The 21,179-nt window shown below is 34.5% G+C and overlaps 1 protein-coding gene across 3 annotated transcripts in view; it reads right to left on the bottom strand.

Moving 5' to 3' along the window:
• The window catches only part of Cpr (Cytochrome P450 reductase), a 155,703-nt gene that overhangs the window by 17,178 nt on the left and 117,346 nt on the right, over positions 1-21,179 (bottom strand). For all 3 annotated transcript variants that reach the window (XM_069815973.1, XM_069815971.1, XM_069815972.1), the window contains 5 exons: positions 19,296-19,485; positions 11,704-11,853; positions 5,654-5,778; positions 4,482-4,670; positions 806-933 (listed from right to left, as the gene is read on the bottom strand). In XM_069815973.1, coding sequence (XP_069672074.1) covers positions 806-933; positions 4,482-4,670; positions 5,654-5,778; positions 11,704-11,853; positions 19,296-19,485 — 782 coding nt within the window. The remainder of the gene's footprint in view (positions 1-805; positions 934-4,481; positions 4,671-5,653; positions 5,779-11,703; positions 11,854-19,295; positions 19,486-21,179) is intronic.

Here is a 21,179-nt window from a genome sequence, read left to right as displayed (position 1 = left end):
AATTTTGGCTGAAAGGTGACATCCCTTTTTGTCCGCAAACACACAAAATATGAAAAACATGTTTTGACATTATAATTCAATAATTTAAATCGAAGTTCCATTAAAATCATTTAATTATTTCAATACCTTCTCTTAAAAACAACTTAATATTCTAAGTAATAAAACGGATAAATAGAAAATCTCAAAAACTGGTATTTGAACTGCATATAATCTGTACAGACCCAGATACAAAATTGGGCCTCCTGAATTTTCCAAGTTCTAGTTATAACATACTGCACATACTCAATAAGCACTGAGCATGTGCAGAATGTTATAACTGAAAATTGGAAAATTCTGGTGGCCCAAATTTTGTTTCTGGTTCTGTACATAAAATATAAACACATAAGAATCTGTGCCTATGTCACTTTTAATTTAGAAGATGTGTGAACTTTACATTGTCACTGTGACAGAAGACAGTTAAAAAATATTATTCCAACTCTTTGCACTGTAGTGCAATATAACTGTTTATATTGGTTCTCTTAAAACTAACAAATTTAGACTTATTACACAACTTATTCTAGGCAGTCTGTGACCCTGAAATTTTCTTCTTGCTCGAGGAAATTACCAATTCCTTACTGAATTTTTGACCATATACACAAAAAATGATATGGCGTCCAGGCAAAAACTATTTTAGAATAAATTAGTAATTTTAATTAAACAGTATCACATTTTTTAAAGCGAACTCGTGAAATATCTCACTTCCAACGTAGGGTTTTATCTGCATTCGTAAGTAAGAATCCCAAATTAAATTACATTATTTTCTTACCAGTATCGTATCTCATCTTTGAGCCTTCAATGTCAAATTCAATATGCATACAAGATCGATCTCCACACTTGTGCAGCTCTCGGTTCACCTTGATTGGTGCCAAGAATGGATTCTTAGCATCAAATGGTCTGAAAAAAGAAATATTCAGTTAATGCATTCAAACATAGTGCCACAGTGAATAAATGGAAAGAAAATTGAAAATATTGTTTTGAGATAAATACAAGGAGCGTTAAATGTTGATATAGTTACAACACTTAAGCTTTATGCATACCAGTTCACGTCAATTGAAGAATAAATCGGATACACACAAATCTGGTGTCAAAGAGGACACATTTTATAGGTTTTATATGTTTAATTGTGTGGCCAATGACATTCCCGTTTATAGTTTACTTCTTTAGATACCGGTATCATTTACAAGACATACAGAAATGAAATCCTATACTATTCACTCTGACAGGAAGATACAACTTCAATTTCCAGCACTGCACACAAAAGATATTTCTTGTTATCACGGAAAGTACGATATATAATGTTTTGAGCTATTGACTACAATACATATTCAAGAAAGCAACCACAACTTTGTAAGGCTCCATACAAATGGTAAAACTACAATGTCCATTTCAATGTCACAGAGGAAGCAAGAGAACTACCAAAAAAGAAAAAAATGTCTACTAAGACAAGTCACATTGTGAACAAAGTTTAGCAAGAGTTAATGATGATTTTCAGCTAATTAGGTACTCGTATGGATTACAATACCACAGACTGTTATATGATGCACTTTAAATACAAATCTCACAGATGACCCAATTTCTTTAATATCATATTTGTAGCTATTCATTATTTGTTATTCATTTAAAGATGAAGTAATTTGATTATTACAACTTTGCCCACAATTCTTGACCATGTTCTGCAGTGGCGTAGCATGAAATTTTGAGCAAGTGAAGCTAATTCAAGTTGTCTTTCATGTAATATGAGAAAACGTAATACTAAAATATAGTCTTAAAATAAATAGTAGTCAATGTCAAGTCAGCAGTCGAAGATTGGTTGGAACCTCGTAAGTAACACCAATAAGGCATGACCTCAAATGGTACGTAGTAAAATATGATTTCACGGTCTACACATATCTCTAACAAATAGACACGTATAGGCCTACGTATAACATTAGCTCACCCCCTGTCATAGAGGAATCACAATATTAACGGTCAATAGATACAGTATTAGTATCATTACGTATGTATGCATTTGTCTTTTGGTTGTTATCCTTCATTGACAGCAAGGGAGTCGGTCATTTGTTTTTTAGATGACACTTTTGTTCTTAAGTCAGTCTTGATAATAGAATTGTCCTAAAAAATTCAAGTAAATTGGTATCAGGAACTGTTATTTCACTCATTATTTATTATATCAGCCACAGTGCACACTAACATTTCAACTGAACACAACTGATGAAAAGGGATCTCGGAAACTAACTTACTTATTTTCAATGTTTAAGCTAGCTTCTTGCTAGCCTTGCGACCAGGATAGTTCAGTTAGAAAGGGATGGAAAATCTGCGGGGTGGGTTACACAGAAGAATGAGTGTGAGAAACCAGTCTGCTTGGAAGCTGGTGTGTGCAGGCTTCTAGTTTACTGCTGCATCACAAATCATCCTGAGCTGCCGCATCACAATATTTAACGCGTAAATATAAATTCTATTAAAATTAATAAATAATTTTGTCCATAGACTGCAGGTTTATTATGAAATTATTATTAACTGGGGAAGCTGAGCTTTTTAGCTTACATTAACGCTACGCCACTTATGTTCTGTTGTTCTGTGTTCTCTACATAATTAAATACACTTTTATTACTACATTAGAAAATAATATGTAAAAGAACGGAAAGAGGAGTACAAGAATAACCCTTTTTCATGGAATGTAATTTCAGTAACTACAAATTCTGAAAACAATAGGAGCCTACACAAAATTTTCAGAAGTACAAAGGAAATACGAAAAAGAGAGACATTTAGACATACTGAAAAAAAAAAGACACGTTGTGTAGTAAATTACAGAAAATAAAATGGAATTAAATTTATAGAATATATGTTGAGATGGATACTAATTTTATTTAACTCATACAGAAATAAACCTAATTTAATCTCGTTAGCGAGATAATTCTAGACTAGTCTTAATTCTCCTCTCACTTCAAAAATAATTACAATTATTTTACAACAAATACAAGTAATATAATCTGTCAGGGCAAAATATAGGGCCTTGCAAGTTTATGAACGAAACAGTGTTAATTCTTTAATTAGAATTCAGAACATTCATGGCCATTCTCTGTATTTATATTCATCTGAACTTGTCATTCGTAGTTCGTTTATAAGATTGTCATGAGACATTTCGGACTGATTGAATACTCAATGTTTAACCGAGATTCTCTTGTTACATTTATTTATTCTTTTCTGTAGTACATGAGCGATCTTGAGGCCATACAAGACATTCTGCTTGGACGTCTTTACATTAACAATTTTATATGTACAACACCACATAATCATATCCAAAGTACTGAACATATGGCAGTCAGATGTTGATTTGAAATGTTTCAGATGGTTTGTTCAAACCATGATGTATTATCATCAAGTAAAGTGACCAATGCAAGCATTTTACTTAACATCTACCAGAGAATGTTTCAATTAACCATTGGATGTTAACCATAGATAGCTACAGTGCAACTCTTCATGGCGCTCTATTAACCAAGTCATTATTTAGCATCAATGGAAATGGTGATACTGAGATGGGATTTTGGCAAGATGAATCCAGAGATTCACCATGGATTGCCAGAAAACCTCGGAAAGAACTCAACGAGATAATCAACCCAACCAGAATTCGAATCACATTCCAATGCCCCATTTTTTAAGAATGAAATTGCTGATGAATATTAATATATAAAAGCATTTTCAAACACTTTTGAAATGAATAATCATTGAGATCAATAGTTATATTACAGTGAAGATCCTCCTCTAATTCGAAGAACAGAAATGATTTTTACGAAGAATAGAAGATCTAATCCTAAAGGTGAGAGACCTTGAACATACACTCCACACTAGAAAATAAAAGAAAATCAAGCAGCTGGAAAATCTACATAAAAACATATGAACGAGCAAGAATTCAAGAGACTTTTTAAATTTCCATGCTGCAGAAAGTAAAGAATGAGAACGTCCATTCTTGATAACAAAAACTGGCATCATGCCCCAATTCATAATAGTAGAAGGGAAAGAAGTATCAAGAATAACTCGTTGATGAATTAGTTTACTTTGGATCTAAAATTTATCTTCATTATCATGTTTTCCAGTTGACCTAATCTTTTCAGTTGCACTATGGCCTTGGAGTGACTCAGCCCCTAACAGATATGAGTACCGGGGAGTTTTCTTTGGGAGAAGAGGCAACATGAACGTAAAATTGACATTCCTACTACTACTAATGTAGATGTGCAGAGGTCATAGCCTTAGCTCCCCTTTACCCTGTGGGCCTCCATGGTATGTAATATAGATAACTTTAATTTTATGTAACAACTGGTTAGTTACATAATTAGCCCTTAAACTGATCGGCAGTATTTGCTGTTAACCATAACAGATACTGTAATTCTGTAGGACCAAAAAAAATAATCTTTCATTGATCATCAATAATTCAAATTTATACATACGCTCTCTGATTTCGCAGGGAGTGCAGACGTGCCACTTCACCAGTATATATGCGATCTGCAGCAACTTCAGGATGCTCAGTAAGTCTGTACTGTCTCACACTCACATCTTCACCTGTAGCTTCAATGCCGAAATGCTCACAAACTGCTGGCCAGAATTTATCTTTCCATGTGATGAAGTCATCTTCAATGCTGCAATGTAACACATTCACAGTGTAATTACATTAAAGCAGAGTACCCATTGCTACTTACGACAAAGAATTTACATGTATTTTAACTGGTGCAACATATGAAAAATTTTACAAGATATAAATTAATAAAACAATTTCTTTCTTCAAATGATATAAAATTTTTTAAATATAAGCCGCCACAGTGGTTTAGTGTAATCCTGCAGACTCGATACTTGGTGTACACCTTATTTATAACTTGTGTTGGATAAGCCTGTAATCCAGAAACCATGATCCTACATCTTTGCAGAGACCGAAGAGTTTGCATACTAGTTGTAATTTACAAGCTCTTTGAATGAGACAAAAGATCGAACAACAAGTTCGTTGAAACTAATGTCAGCCTTTATATTCAAGAGCAGGATAGTTAAGTGCAGTAAACTATTGTAAGATTTGCTGCTTGGAAACAGACTGAATTCGTCCCATTTGTGGATTGGTCAGAGTACTTTTCAGTGCTTTTTCTAAATAAGTGTAAACCGATGTTAAGCAATGATTGGAAGTAGGCCTACTTTTTAAGAAAAAAATTTTATGTGTGTAATTTAATGTTCGTAATATTGAAACTATCTGGAAATTTATAATTAAAATTAGTAACTGGTTTTCTACATGTTTGTATACATAATATTAATTTTGTAAGCAGTATTCTGTTATTTTCACGAAATGTTAATTCAAACCTTCATATTTTCATGAAATATTCACTGAAATCATGGTAAAATAAACCCCGAAATGGAGGTAAAATAATCGCCACAAAATCACATCACTAGCCATTATATTAAGTGCATGTACCTTCAGTTGTCTGATAACTATGTAAATTTCAACTTAGAAGTGCCCATACAATAATTGTTGTTACATTTCATTACTGGAGTTAGAAACTATCTGGTTCATGATTGTGAACATCAGTCAAGTTATGTTAAAATATGATCAGTGATAAAATAAATAATGTACTATACTTACTTTGCATCATCATCACCCAAGCCAAGTTCAAAGACTCGGCTTGCACCCAGTTCTTCCAGTCGCTTGTCTACATATTTGGCTACTTCATTGTAATGTTCGTAAGTCTTGTTCCCAAGTCCAAACACCTGTGCCAACAACCAAAATTGTTTTGAAATACTTACAGCATATCGATATTATCATCAATATTTCTTACTGTTCAATGAACGGTACTTATTATGAGCGTGATATGTGTTATAAACAAGGTCTCATATTAAATTTCTCATAAAGTACAACAAGAATAAAGTAAAAGAACATTGAGGGATTCAGAGCCATAGAGGGCCAAGCACCATATACGTATTAAAAATGGAGAAAACAAAGGTTAAAATAATTAGTGACTACCATAATTTAATGAAACATACAGCAAGTAATATAAAGTATGCACATTAAAACTAAATGATATGTCAATCTTCATTAAACTATGGTATTCATTTGACTTTAACCCTTGCTTTCTCCGTTTTTTTAATAAATGGCGCTTGGCCCACTACTACAGCTCTGAATCTTTCATATGTAAAGTAAGCAACAATCGATATTAATGTTCATCATCATCATCATCATCATCATCATCATCATGATTCCTAATAAAATCCATTACAGGCTCTACATCACAGAATGCTTCCATCTTTTAAAGGATTTTCCTAAACCCATTCTTGCATCATGGTCTTTCCAGTTTTCCCGATGCTGAGTTAAGGAAAATTACACTTGGAGTTTTTTCTAATTCCCTCGCTATTATATCTATCATTGTTTCTCTCTAATTATGTTGTTAATTTCAATAAAAATCTCGTCTTGTCATAATGTAGCCTTATTGATAACTATATTGGCAAGATTCAAATTTCAAAAGTTGATAAGCAAAACATATTTTTCAGATATTCCGTCCTTTATGTAACAGTGTTATTTCTTTAAACATTTTTTTCTTTCTCCCTCCTTCTGACAAATATTTTTTTGCTTTCTCACCCAAATTCCAAATCTTGTAACTATGTATTGACACGTCTAATATTCTCTGTCTTGCAGATAACCTCTGTTTAGGGGGAGATTATAAAATTAAAATAGGTTCCAAATGCATTGTACTTAAGAATGTTTCCATTGATATTTTCTTAAATTCATCAGAATTAGCATAATTTTTATAATGTATGCTTCTTTAAGCTTCCTTGATAGGACCATATCATACAACCTCAAACCGAATGGTCTAACAGATCACAAACGAGGTACTGCTTATAATGCAATCATCAAAACCTTGCCAGTGAATGACAGGCAGTTACTGTAGTGGTTTTCTTTTTACACGCTTTAACTCTGTGGTCATATCATGTGTTTAAGATCTGTGAGTATACCAGTAGGCCATTGTTACTATTGATGAGTTCCTGTTTCTATTATGTGTTGTAGATGGCTTGTGTTCATGTAAGTGATTTTAGATTTCGATTAATGTTTATGATATTGGTGATTGTGGCAGTGATGAATCATGGTATGTAAATTTCAATCTAGCATTTGCCTTTGTGACTGAGGGAAACTATGAAAAACTCCAGTCAGATTGGACGGTTACAAGGTTTGAACCCGGGATCTCTTGAATGTGAGTCTCAAACACTACCGTCTGAGCCAACCCATTTGGTTCCAGTAATGTTATCTTACTTATTTACTTACAAATGGCTTTTAAGAAACCCGGAGGTTCATTGCTGCTCTCACATAAGCCCGCCATCAGTCCCTATCCTCAGTAAGATTAATCCAGTCTCTACCACCATATTCCACCTCCCTCAAATTCATTTTTATATTATCTTCCCATCTATGTCTCGACCTCTCCAAAACTTTTTTTCCTTCTGGCATCCCAACTAACAATCTATATGTTATTTTACATTTATTATAAATAATCATTGAAGCCAAAAATGTGATAAGTATTAAGTTAAACTTATTTTTAATTCAATAATCCTGTGAGCATTGACTACATACCATATGCAAATTTTTATGCATGTAAACAAACTCGACTATTTGGTGGAAATACAAATTTATTAATGCAGACTGTACTCATTTACAAACAACTAGGCACTGATTGCAACCATCCACTCTTTCTACTAGTACTAATATCTACCTAACTTCTGCTGACATGTAGCTAATATCAGTGGAATGCCAGGAGAGAGAGAAAATACTTTCGCTAATTCTTTGCACTGACAAGCAAACATTCTGATGGGGGCAGATAAAGTTAAATTTTTTTCTTCCACCATGTTAATAATGTCAAAAGAAGTGCTTATACAAATTTTGGCCACTCAACCACAATTATGAGAGCCGTAAAAAAATAAGTTCGCTAGAGGCCGTTAACAGAAAAAAAACACAATTTCATTGGACAGATTTATTGAAACAGACACAGCAATTGTTGAGCTATTTTTCAACATATTTTCCATCGGAATTGAGACTTTTCTCATATCATGGGATCGACAGAGAGAGGTGCAGACATAGTCAAACGCTGGTTCCGATCTGAGGCAGCTGACTTCTACGACACAAAAATTGATCTCATTGTATGACAAATGGCTCAATTTCAGTGGGGGATATGTTGACAAATAGCGCAACAATTGTTGAATCTGTTTCAATAAATATTTCCATGCAATTGTGTTTTTTTCTATAAATGGCCCCAAGAAAAATCACTTTCTGGACGGCCTCGTAATTGCGGTCGAGTGGCCAAAATTTGTATAAGCGCTTCTTTTGACATTATTAACATGGTGGAAGAAAAAAATTTAACTTTTTTATCTGCTCCCATCAGAACGTTTGCTTGTGAGAAAGAACTTTGTGTATACAGAGTGAGCGAAATGGACTACCACACCTGTTTATTTTTCCTGAAAAACAAAACTGTGTCGGTGATACTCATGTAACATCAACGGAAGTATTTCGAGGTGTGATCATGGTGGAGGGATCCAGCAGACTTGAGGCAAACCATAACATACAGAAATTCCCAGCCATTCCAAGACTGCAAGATGGCGAGGTGAATATGACAGTTTTCAGTATGGAAGAAAGACATGTGGTTTCTGTATGGATCCACATGTGACTACATACCGGAAAAACCATGATTTCTGCATATGCTAGGTGCTGAGTTAAACGGTTATAAATCATGCCTCCAGGATTTGTTTTGATGGCTCTAATTGTTTTTTCAAGGACTAAATTGAATACAATTGGGAAGAGTGGATTTCCATTATATACCACAAACTTCCGATAGTTCCTTTCCCATTTTCACTTGATATATAGTATCCTCCCATGTCATTTTTATTAATCTTATTAACTTCTTAGGTATTTCCAGCCAATTCATTGCTTCCAGGGTCTCTTCTCTTATAATGCTGTCATATGCTTGTCTAAACTCTATATATAGATGATGTAGGTCAGCTATAGCCTATACTTATAGCATTATAGTGACAATCCTATTTTTATTTTCTATTCCGGGAAAACTTCTAACATTGTCAATTTATCTGTGCTGTTATATTTAGCCTTGTACTCAATTTTATCTAGGGACACTGCGATAAAATATGCTGTATGGCATTACTATAAGTCACACTTTCCGTGTGTCAGCTGTAAATAATTACCCAGTCTAAACATTTACACTACAGCACATACCTAAGATTTATCAAGACAGGTCTACAATTCATGTTTGTTACGATATATTAGAAACACAGTTATGCCAATTATTTGTGATACAGGCCTACAGTACTACTTAAAACTAGAAAAACACACTGCCCGAGACAATATGGTACTGTATTCTTGTCATTATCGTCATCATCATCATCATCATCATCATCATCTTCCTAACTGGTGACAGTCCTAGAAGGACTGTTCCACTCTACAAAAGTTTTCCCGCCATCTCTTCACAGGACGAGTAATGATTGGTCTGTAGTTCAAGATCGCTTGAGGAATCCTTGTTCTAGGCATACGCTTGACGTGGTGAAGCCAGTTGTATTCATATTGATGAATATACTGCAATACAGGTTTCATTCCCAGTTCTTGTAGGATATCTTCACTTCTTTTATGATCCCATTTAGTGTATCCTGCTGCTCGGCGCACAAACTTCATTTCACTGGCAGTAATTCTATTTTCATTGCTTTTTCACAAGGTCCAAGCTTCGCTGCCATAACAGAGGACAGATCTTGCTAAGGTCTTGTACAGATGAGTGTGGGCATGTTTGTGAACTAAAGAAGTTTTCATTATACTGTTGATAATGCCTGCAGATTTATTGAATTGAAAAATTTTTTTGTGAGATATCTAGATGAGGTACGAAGGAAAGCTTGAAACCAAGATAATTGAATTCATTAATCCTTTCTACAGTGTTACCATTTATATAGATTTTACTTTGTACAGGTTAGGAAGATATGATGCAGTTACAGTACAATATATTTTAAAATTATAATTATAGCTGTTTGTAAGGTTTATAAAATTGAATTATTTCTCACTTGAACTATAATAAGGATGTACAGTATTAAGACTTGTAGATTGCACACTATTGGACATTCAAGGTAAATGGATATATGACTACTTTGTACCACATCCCACTGTGGAATCCTGGGAAACGAGAATGCGGATGCTTTAGCAAAGAAGGGTAGCACTGCTCCTTACAGACCTGTTACTAAATCTACGTACTACTCTGTGAAAAGATTGATTAAATCTACATACTTAGACTTCAACAAACAAAATTTGATAACACAATCTCAAGGGAAAAAATGGAACTCTCTGCATCATAATCCACAGTTAATTCCCGATTTACCACGAAAATCGTCTGTAGCTGCATTTAGATTGGCAACAGGCCATGATTGTTTGGTCAAACACCTGCATAGAATTGGAATATATCAGTCTCCTAACTGCCCATTGTGCAACTCAAACCAAGAAATGGATTCGGAACACCTCAAAATGTGTGCTTCAGTGGCTGGCCATGATAATATCTTTGAAAAATATTGGAGTGCAAGAGGTCAAATGCCTTTACTGTCAAACGCCTGGCATTAGAAAACAACAACAACTTTGTACAGATCTGTAATGTGCATAATGAATAGTACTTTATTCAAAATTAGTTTTGAACTGTATATTTGCATTTGCATTTTTAATCATAATTCACTCCTTTCATGACAATATAATGTCATAGGCGAATTTAGAGTTATAATAATTTTCATCCTTTTGGAGTTTGTTCTTCTTTGCTCAGCAATCACTGTCCCCTTCTACAGATCAAGTCCCGAAACACTGGTCAAGTGGTCAGTGGCCCTTAGCCCCATGCAATTGCTGGCATTTCCCTCCATGAAATCATGGCGCTCTTCCAGCCTGCAGTCAGTTGTGAGTGAGATTTCATCGGAGTAGGACAGCTGTGTTTTGCAGTCGTGAGTGAGATTTCATTAGAAGGTGCAGTAGTGTTGAGACATCGTATATTAATCTTCCTCTAATGAGGAAGTAAAAAATGACACCACGAATGTTTCAAATCTAACTTTTGTAACTTCAACATTTTGACTTCCAAAAGTATCTGTTATGCTGCTCATATATCCATTTACCTTGAATATCCAATAGTGTGCAATCTACAAGTCTTAATACTGTACATCCTTATTATAGTTCAAGTGAGAAATAATTCAATTTTATAAACCTTACAAACAGTTATAATTATAATTTTAAAATATATTGTACTGTAACTGCATCGTATCTCCTAACCAAGTTTCAGTAACTAAACATTTCAGAAGGCAGCATGATGCTGAAAGTTTACTAACCATTTAATCAAGAGGGTACAGTCCCCTATTAATCTTAGTTTTATGAACAGCACATTACATATTAATATTATCAGATACACTCACTCCAATGAACTACATCAGATCAGATGTATGAACATAATCGTAATTGAATCTCTTATCCTCAAAGGAAAACCAAGAAAAACTCATAACTTTTTATTCACTCATTTAGGATTCTGACTATAAAATCTTTTCCTAATTCATTGTCGCTTTTCTTGTCAAATTTCATCCTCTGCAACACCATGTTAAATGCTAATTTACAGATATGAGTAGCAGTTGAGTATTACTTACAGAATAATTCAGGCCTGAAAAATCAGTATCACTATTCTGCAACCATTCATAAAATTCCATAGCATTATCAGTTGGATCACCTTCACCGTAAGTAGCTAAGCAAAATACTGCTAGTGAGTTGTTTATGTCCTTCAGGTTTGTTAACTCCTCCTGGAACACAAACATAATTATAATATTATTATCAATATAACTGGACAGCTTCGTCATTCTAGAATAGCGTTTCTCAAACTTTCTGAAAGTCAAGACACCATTTTATTTTTTTTAAATTCTATGGATTTCCATATACTGGGGGAAAGGAACTGGCCACCCTACCCCATTATCTCCTGACCTAGTGTTGCCTCATAAGTGGTGCCTACCAGTCTTCGAACAGTTGACTAAACAAGAACTATATATTGTTAAAATGTTCTATCAAACTTTAATAAATCAGTCATTATAATCCCCAAGAAAATTCTTTGAATTACATAGGCTGTCTCAAAAATAATGTACGTTAACAATATTTTATTTCATTCAAGTTTTAAAACAATGTTCCTGAATCTTCACAGTACAGATGATTTTTTTCAGTCATTGCTTTGAGTCTGTCTCAGTACCAGTCCCTGTTTTTGTTACAAAGTGCTCACAGTCCCCATTTCCTCAAAATTTTGGAAATTTCGTTCATTTTTTAAGTGGGTTATTTTACGACGCTGTATTAACATCTCAGGTTATTTAGAATCTGAATGAAATGAAGATGATAATGCCGGTGAAATGCGTCTGGGTCCAGCACCGATATTTATCCAGCGTTTGTTTATATTGTGTTGAGGGAAAATCCCGGGAAAAACCTCAACCAGGTAACTTGCCCCAACCGAAATTCCGTTCATAAAGAAAGTGGGTATTGAATTGTATAATTCAAAGGCAAGAAGTCAGTACTATACGCTGGATATGTGAGAGTTCAGCTCTATGTAGTTCTTAGATTTTATCCATGGTGGTTCACAACAGCAGTACCTACAGTAAAAGCTAGCGATATCGTAGTTTGTTATACCGCAGAATTGAATATATTGCAGACCCTGATACAATAATATGGAATACTATAGTGTTAAAATTAAATGAGCAAATTATCAATGCTGGAAATAATTTTGTATACCCTTGGCCTATAAGGGACTGAAAATTCAAGCATAAATTTTCAAATATACTATATATCTAGAAAGTAAGTAGATAAACTATCACAGTTTTTCTTGTATAACAAGTATTACAAGTATTTGAAATTCTTGAACAGAAAGAATATAATCGCAACTTATCTCATCGACTTTTTCATACAGTATGACGCATACTAGATCTAAATATGTTTAAAAGGAAAATGGAAGACCTGAAATATTAAAATAACTTATAATAATAATAATAATAATAATAATAATAATAATGATTTATTTAACCTGGCAGAGTTAAGGCCATACGGCCTTCTCTAACACTCAACCAGGAGTAAAAACTGCGTTACAAAAACACTACAAATTTACAAAGTACACTACAATTTTACACACAAAACTGAACAAGATAATAATAATAATAAAATGTAAACAACAAGTAAGAAGAAATCAGACATAATATATAACATAGAGAAAGAAAGAAAAAAAAAGCATAATAAAATGTGAACAGCAGGTCAAAAATACATGAGGCATACAAAGTATAAAAAAATAAGACAATTATTGATAATAATAATAATAATAATAATAATAATAATAGTAATAATAATAATAAATAAGAATAGTAATAATAATAATGATAATAACAATAATAATAACAGGCCTAATAGTTATAATAATACTAATAGTAGTAATAAAATAGTGCAGTACAAAGCATACAATGAATACAATATTTTTAAGTACACACAGTAAGGAAAATTATGATTATATATAGCTCAACTTATCACATTAGAGATATACCATTATCGGAAAATATGAAAACAAAAATATAAAATAAGTTAAATATCACTAGAACATTAAAAAAAAATGTGAATACGTGGAAACATGCAATACAACACTTGTCATAATAGTAAGTTAGTTTGGCAACTCGTCATAAGATAATTTTCTAACTTGGATTTGAAAGATTTCAATGTTCGGCAGCCCTTGACTTCAGGCGGCAGAGAGTTCCAGTGACGAGAGGTAGCAACAGTGAAAGATGAGGAATACAGAGATGATGTGTGAAGTGGAATTTCTAGCGTGTTATCACGTTGTGATCGAGTATTAATATTATGATAGCGAGAAAGAGTATGAAAACGAGCGAATAAATAATAGGGGGATGAAGTGTGCATAATTCGATGTAATGTAATCCATTACGAAAATATTATAGTAAAGATTGCCATTCAAAAAGAGATTTTTATTCGCTCAAGTGTGTGTTGCTTCTAAAGAAAAGTTACATATGTTTTAATTAAGTTTATGCAAAATATTTAAGAGAAATTTCTGTGAAAGAGCCGTTCACAAAACATGTGACACCTTATCTTTACAAAGCTTATTTAAAAAGTGTCATTCATTATGATATCACTTAATGTAGTCTTCCTCAGTATCATTTGAAATAGTTGACAAGATCCAATTCCAAGTAATATCATGATAAATAATAAACTAATTGAACTTGTCGATTCATTCAACTATTTAGGCTATAATTTATCTTATATTACTGATGAAGATATGACAAGCAAAATATCTAAATTTATAAAAATCACTGGAGTAATCAACGCTGTCTTCAAACCCTCCCAAGTTCAAAAACATACGAGGCTAAAAGTTCCGACTTACTGCAGTGAGGCATGGACAGAAGTTGATGAGAAAAGGCAAACAGCAGCTGGAATGAGGTTTATGAGATGGACAGTGAGATGTTCATTGATCGAACACCATAAAAATGAAGACATACTGAAAGAACTAAAAATAGATCCTATAGTTCATTTTGTTCAACAATATAGACTCTAGTTGAAGAAACATGTCCAAAGGATGAATCGCACTAGATGGCCTATTCAAATTCTTGCCTATGTACCAAGAGAAAGGGGAAATTTGGGAAGACCACAAAAACACTGGCTTGAGACTGTAACTGTAACTAGGGTCTAACACAGTGGCGAAGCTACATGGAGGCAATTGAGGCAATGCCTACCCAGAAAAAACCTCAAGATAAAGAATTCTAAATAAGCCTACTAACATAAATTTCTCGACAGTAATAATTGTTGTGATTGAGAAAATCAGCAGTTTATACAGGATTCTTCGCTCATTGGCACATGTCAACGACAAAATCTGTTGTGCTCGGCCAGGGTGTTGGGCATCTGCGAGTGAGACAATTTCTCGCTTGCCTCTTCTGCCACTTCAACAGGCTTTGGCTTTATGACAGGGATTGGAGGTGACGGAAAAAAGCGTGAGGTTGTTTGAATTTCTAGCAACCCCCTCCATGTCGCAAGGAGGCATGTCTCATGACCAACCACAGTGACCAACAAAGAATATTCGGACTTTCTCTCGCTTGCAGTTACAGTGTTGCCAATTTATGGTAGCTAGATCTAGCTATTTTTAACTAATTTTCAGCGGCAACATAGATGAAAGTTTTGTATTGTATTATTTTTTTGTTAATTTAGCGAGTTTTTAAAGCCCTCTTAGCGACAGGAATAAAAATTTTCTCCATTGATAGCATATTTATAGTGAATTTTTACTGCTGTTTAAGGACTTTATCACAAACACTGTTAGCAACGCTGCTTTAGTGGGAAATGCTCCTTTTGATTTAGTCGGCACAAAACTTACTCAAGACCATTTTTGTTGTTAGAATTAAGTGTGAGTTTACCAGATTGTGCCCGAAATAATGAGTGAGTGAAGATCATTTTTGTATTATTTTGTGAGAATTAGGTGTATATGTACCTTCAAAGACTTTTAGATTATATTGTCCTAAATGGCCTGGAAAGTGTATATGTGGAAGTGTTAAAATTAGTTCGTTTGTATTTAACTTTTCCTGTGACCACAGTCTTCTGAAAGGAGTATGAGTACTTTGAAAAGAATAAAAACATACTTGCGTAATTTTGATCAGTGAAAGACTCAGCTGTCTTAGTACCATTGCCATTGAGAAAAAAAGCTAGTGAAAGAACTGCTGAGTGACCAGATGTTCAAGGATCATGTCATTGACAATTTTGCCACCAAGAAAACTCGCCGTTTGGAACTATTGTACAAAAAATTTAAGGTAAGACTTTCTGCCTACCCACTCTTTAAAAATTGGCTTCGCCACTGGTCTAACACATGAAGGACATGATGATACTTTGAAATAGTTTTCAGGTCTCAAGAAATTCCTGTATAAAAATACATTTACAGAACACAGAATGTAAAAGTTATTAGTAAATTGTGTAGATTATAAGCCAGTAATAAAACACAATTATGTACAAGACTTCACTGTTTGATCACTGATCACTACTGTGGTTGCTAGGATTGTGCAATGCACAAAGTTCGAAAATTGAAGTTTATTTTATTTATTTATTTCTTTAGCCATGACCTCTCTCCCTGAATCTCTAGCAATCTCTCACTTTCTCTAAACCTAACTCAAGTGTTTCAGTTTTCAAGATCATTATAGCTTTGGTGGTAAACGCACAATAAACTCACAAAGCTCATCCAGCATCATTCAGATAATTTTTCCATACTTTGTGAACTATTTGTGGTTTCGTAAGAATACTTCCACTTTCCGCTTCGAAACACTGTTGTCTTGTAACACGTTGATTACTTTAGGAAAAACATTTCATGAGTTTATATTATGACAAAATAAACATGATATAATCAGAAGGTAAAAAGCCATTATGTAAGTGCACATCCAACTTGTCTGTAATCTGTTTTTAGATCCGATTCAAGCCTATAGCATTCTTTTCAGTCCATTATAAAATGTTATTCTCATACCTTGTAATTCCTCTAGTTCAAGCATTATTAAGATACTCTTAGTATGCAATGATCTTTCTAAGAACATGATGGAGCAAGACTAGAATTAACATGATCTAATCTGACGTGAACTTCCTCACTCAGATACTATTGTAAAAACTTGTTGCATAACTTACTTCTTTGTGGCAATCTCGTTAAAAAAAAAAATTTGACTTCTTATTGATATCCTTTCATCAGGTCATCCTTGGTGGTCTAGTGCAGTGGTATTCAATCCATGGTACGCGTACCCCCACAAGTACATGAGGTTGTCTCAAGAGATATGCATCCCACTGACCCACTGACTACATATGCAAAAATGCTGACATATTTTCATTGTTCTTTGTTATTTCTCATAATTAAAATGCAGTTTCGGAGTGTGAAAGTAAAAAAACTTATATTTTAGGGATACATTAGAAAAAACAATTGAATACCACTAGTCTAGTGAATACCAAACTAGCCATTGGATCAGAATTCATCAGTTCAAATTTCAAATTAGGACGAGGGTAATGACATTTTAGAAGCAATAAAATTCTTAGTGCGGCTTTCTCCAGAAAGGAAGAAAAGCTGGGAAGTCTGTGTCGTAGATTTATGGCACATATCAGAATCCTGTCCCTAACAGAGGGCTCCAGGCAAAATTTGTAGGCCATTTTTGGACTGTTTTCAATTTTGACGTTGAATAATTTCTGAAGTTGAAAGCATTGTTAAATAAAATACTACTACTATTAATTTTATCAGACTAACAATGAATTTACTGTAAATTACGATACTGGCCACCCTATCCCATTATCTCCTGGCTTAGTTGCCTCATAAGTGGTGCCTTGTTGGTGTCACTTGTGAGGTTCAGACTTGTCTTCTGACAGTTGACTAAACAACAACAACTACAATCGTATCACATGAACTGTAAAGCATAGAGAAGAGATTAATATCTACGCAGAAGTTATTGAGTGATATAAGAATCATTATATTACTTCTCTTCCTTTACACATGTTGCTGGAGTAAATGTTGCATATGATGGCAACTAGATAAGTTTTAACTGAAGTAAGCATGTTGTAAACATATACAAGTATGGCATCATCACTTCAATTTTTTTCTTTCTTGTTTATGTAGAGTGGTATGAAATACTTTGTTAGTACATCAGTGACAAATAATGACTAAACATGTTCCTTGTTTACAGATCAAATTTGTTATGTGTGGCTACGTGACACCTGAAATAACGACAAGACTAAGAATGTTAAATGAAACTAATGGCGATTTTGCATGAATGGCCTGCTACTGTCTCAAAAATACCAACTTCAGTCACTGATTTATAATACCTTTTATTTTCACAACTTCTCATATAAGTACACAGTTTTCCAAAAGTAAGAGGTATTTTAAAATATTGATATATTCGTTAATTATTTAACTATTTCATAAGTAAACAACCTGCCTGTACACAAACAATGAGATTTATTAAATATACTGCATTAATCGTAAATGTTACATGTTCCTGCCATTTTATTGAAGTATAAGACATAGTCTCTGTTCAGTGATGTAAACAACATGCTCAAGTAACTGCTGTATTTTGCATGATGGCTTCCTTCAAAAGATGAATTCAACTATGCCTAATTAAAGTCGTCATTTCTTTTCAATAACATCATAACCAAAAATCCTCAGAGTTAATATCTGGCGATCTTCCAGGCCAAGTCCCTGTTGGATGATTGAATGTACATTGTTGGACAAAGCAAATTCTGCATTGATCCATCACCTACATTTAACAATCTCCATCTCTATCTGAAGATACTCGCATACCTCAATGATACTGGACTACAATCTAATTTCAACAGTTTCGTAATTGTATAACTATGAAAGTAAATGTTAAATGTAATTTCGTGTTAACTAGTTGCAATATGTCAAAACGATTATAAATAAATAAGTTTTAAAAAATCTGCAAATTTGTGTGTCTGCACCACAACTGAGATGCAAATATGCTTTATCAGTCCAAAATACATTATCAAAAAAGTTCACCGAATCCAAGCAACATTTAAACTACACAACCAGTCACAGTTTACTGAATGGAACTGCCTGCCAACATCCTGCTTTTGTTTGGCAGTTGTGAATTTTTTCGTAGAACGTTTTCATAGAAAACATCAAAATATTACAATGCCAGGTAAAATTCTTTGGAATTAGCGAAGATATGAGCAATTTCATATATAAGCCTTTTAAAAAAGGTAAAGGTATTCCTGTAACATGCCATGAAGGCACTTGGGGGGCATGAAGGTAGAGCTTTCCATGACCTCGGCACTAGAATGAGGAATGAGGTGGTGTGGTCGGCACCACGCTCTGACCGCCTTTTACCCCCGGGAAAGACCCGGTACTCAATTTTATAGAAGGCTGAGTGAACCTTGGGGCCGTTCTGAAAGTTTGGCAACGAGAAAAAATCCTGTCACCACCTGGGATCGAACCCCGACCTTCCAGTCCGTAGCCAGCTGCTCTACCAACTGAGCTACCCGGCCGCCTATATAAGCCTTTTACTTTTCGAAAAACCTATATAAGAATATTTGAAATAAGATATTAAAAAACTTAATCTTGATAACTCCAAACGATGATACCACATATGCATGCATACACACATGTGCAAGTTCAGGTTAAAAGTTGAACTGTTGGAGAATTGAAAACTGAGTTGCAGGTTTACATTTTCAGTGTGTTATGAAATTTTGAACATACCATATCACATTCCTCAGGATCAGCTACCATGCCTTTAAGACGATACCGGATGCCTTCTTTAGCCAGTCTTCCAGCAAATTCTTCTGCGGTACCAGTTTGACTTCCATAAAACACAACCAAACTCCTTCCGGAACTCTTCAGTTTCTTGATGAATGAACTGTCTGTCGACTGTGTTCCAAGATTTGTTGGCCTGAAATTGTATGTAGAAATTGTAAAATTATATTTATTATGTTTCAGTATACACATTTGAGATTAGCTACCAAGAAGACCCAAATTCGATCTCTATTATAGAAAGAGGAATAGACTGTCTCTTGTCTTTTGTTTATCCTATGTTGTCTCATACAATGGTCTGCATCACTATCATCACCATCATGTCATGGAATTCCACTGTTTGGGAATGTCTGTGGTCCAGAACAGAACAAAAGCCTAATCCTTTTATAGTGGTGGTGGTGTGATTGTGGTGGTGGAGGTGATTGTGTAGTGGGCGGTGGTGGTCGTAGTGGATGGCAGCAGCAGGAGCAATGATATACACTGTACAACACGCCATGGGGCATGTATCACAACATTTCATATTCTGGGAAAACACTACTTAATGTTTATCCGGTGTGAATCATCTTCACGGGACTCAGACACAAAAATGTGATTATCCTATCCTTCTCACTGTTTATCAAACGGAGCACAGTTACAACTATTGTGTAAGTGCTAGACATATCAGTGGTTAAGTAGGCACAGAGATAAGCAACATGTTACGAAACTACTCTAATCTTCCACGAATTCTTAACTTCAGTTACAGGTGGAGACAAAGATAAGGCATATTTACGTGGACCTCGTCCTCTCTTCCATTTAAATCTTTCCTCAAGGACAGTGCCGGATTTAGGCTTAGGCAACCTAGGGTGGCAATTTCCAGGGGGGCAGCATTTTCTCTCTCTCTTTCTTCCTTTCCTTTTCTTTTTTCCATTTTCATTTAAAAGTAAAATTTCTTTACAAAATACTTGTTGGTAAATATTTTCTGAAGTTTGTTCTTGAACACCTTGTGGAAGTCGGATGTTTTGTTACTGTATTGTCGCGGTCGTGGCGAAAGTAAAAGGAAAGTGTGCAGCTGCATAATTATACTGTAATACTAGTGTCACATTATTATACTGGGTATTCAGTTCAAAGTGTGTCATGGCTCGCTGTATGCCCTCATGTGGCTAGTCGATGAGCCTAGAGAATTCAACCTTCCTACACTTCTGCAGAGGTGTATTACCTATGTGCCAGAGAAGTTGCCTAGAAAGTATGGCGTTTATTCTGAAGAGTACTTACCGATACGTACGGTAATGCCGGTAGTGGCAGGAATGTGAACTGTTTCGAAACATGTACTGAGGTGAGTTTTTTCTTACTGTCGAGATAAGGGGAGAGGGTTAAGATGTTTACTTACGTATTTGTTGAGATTAATTTCGACGATCAACATGGACAAGGAGCATTTGATTTGTGTTGTGGAATGTTGTGGTACACAACCGATGATGACAAATACCCTGCATATGACTTGGCCGCGCAAAACACAGTTCGAAAGAGGTTATGGTAGCACACAGACCGTACAGACTGCCATCTCTTGCTACGACATTCAAGTTATACCATACACGTTCTCAAGTTCAGATTGAACGTCTTGATTAATAGACAACTTCTCCGACATAAAAGCTGAAACTCACTTCAAATCTCTGACTCATCAACAGTGACATCATGACACACTTTGAAATGAACACCCAGTACTATGAAACTGCTTAAATTTGACTGCTTGCAGGGTGCGAATTAAGATTTCTGATGATGGGGGAATAAAATTCTAGATACAGAACATCATACATAAAAATGTTATTAACCTCATTCGATACGGCTCAATGCTTGGTC

This window comes from Periplaneta americana, chromosome 17, assembly GCF_040183065.1.
Source record: "Periplaneta americana isolate PAMFEO1 chromosome 17, P.americana_PAMFEO1_priV1, whole genome shotgun sequence".
Lineage (NCBI taxonomy): Eukaryota > Metazoa > Arthropoda > Insecta > Blattodea > Blattidae > Periplaneta > Periplaneta americana.
This window is presented reverse-complemented; position numbering and strand designations above follow the sequence as displayed.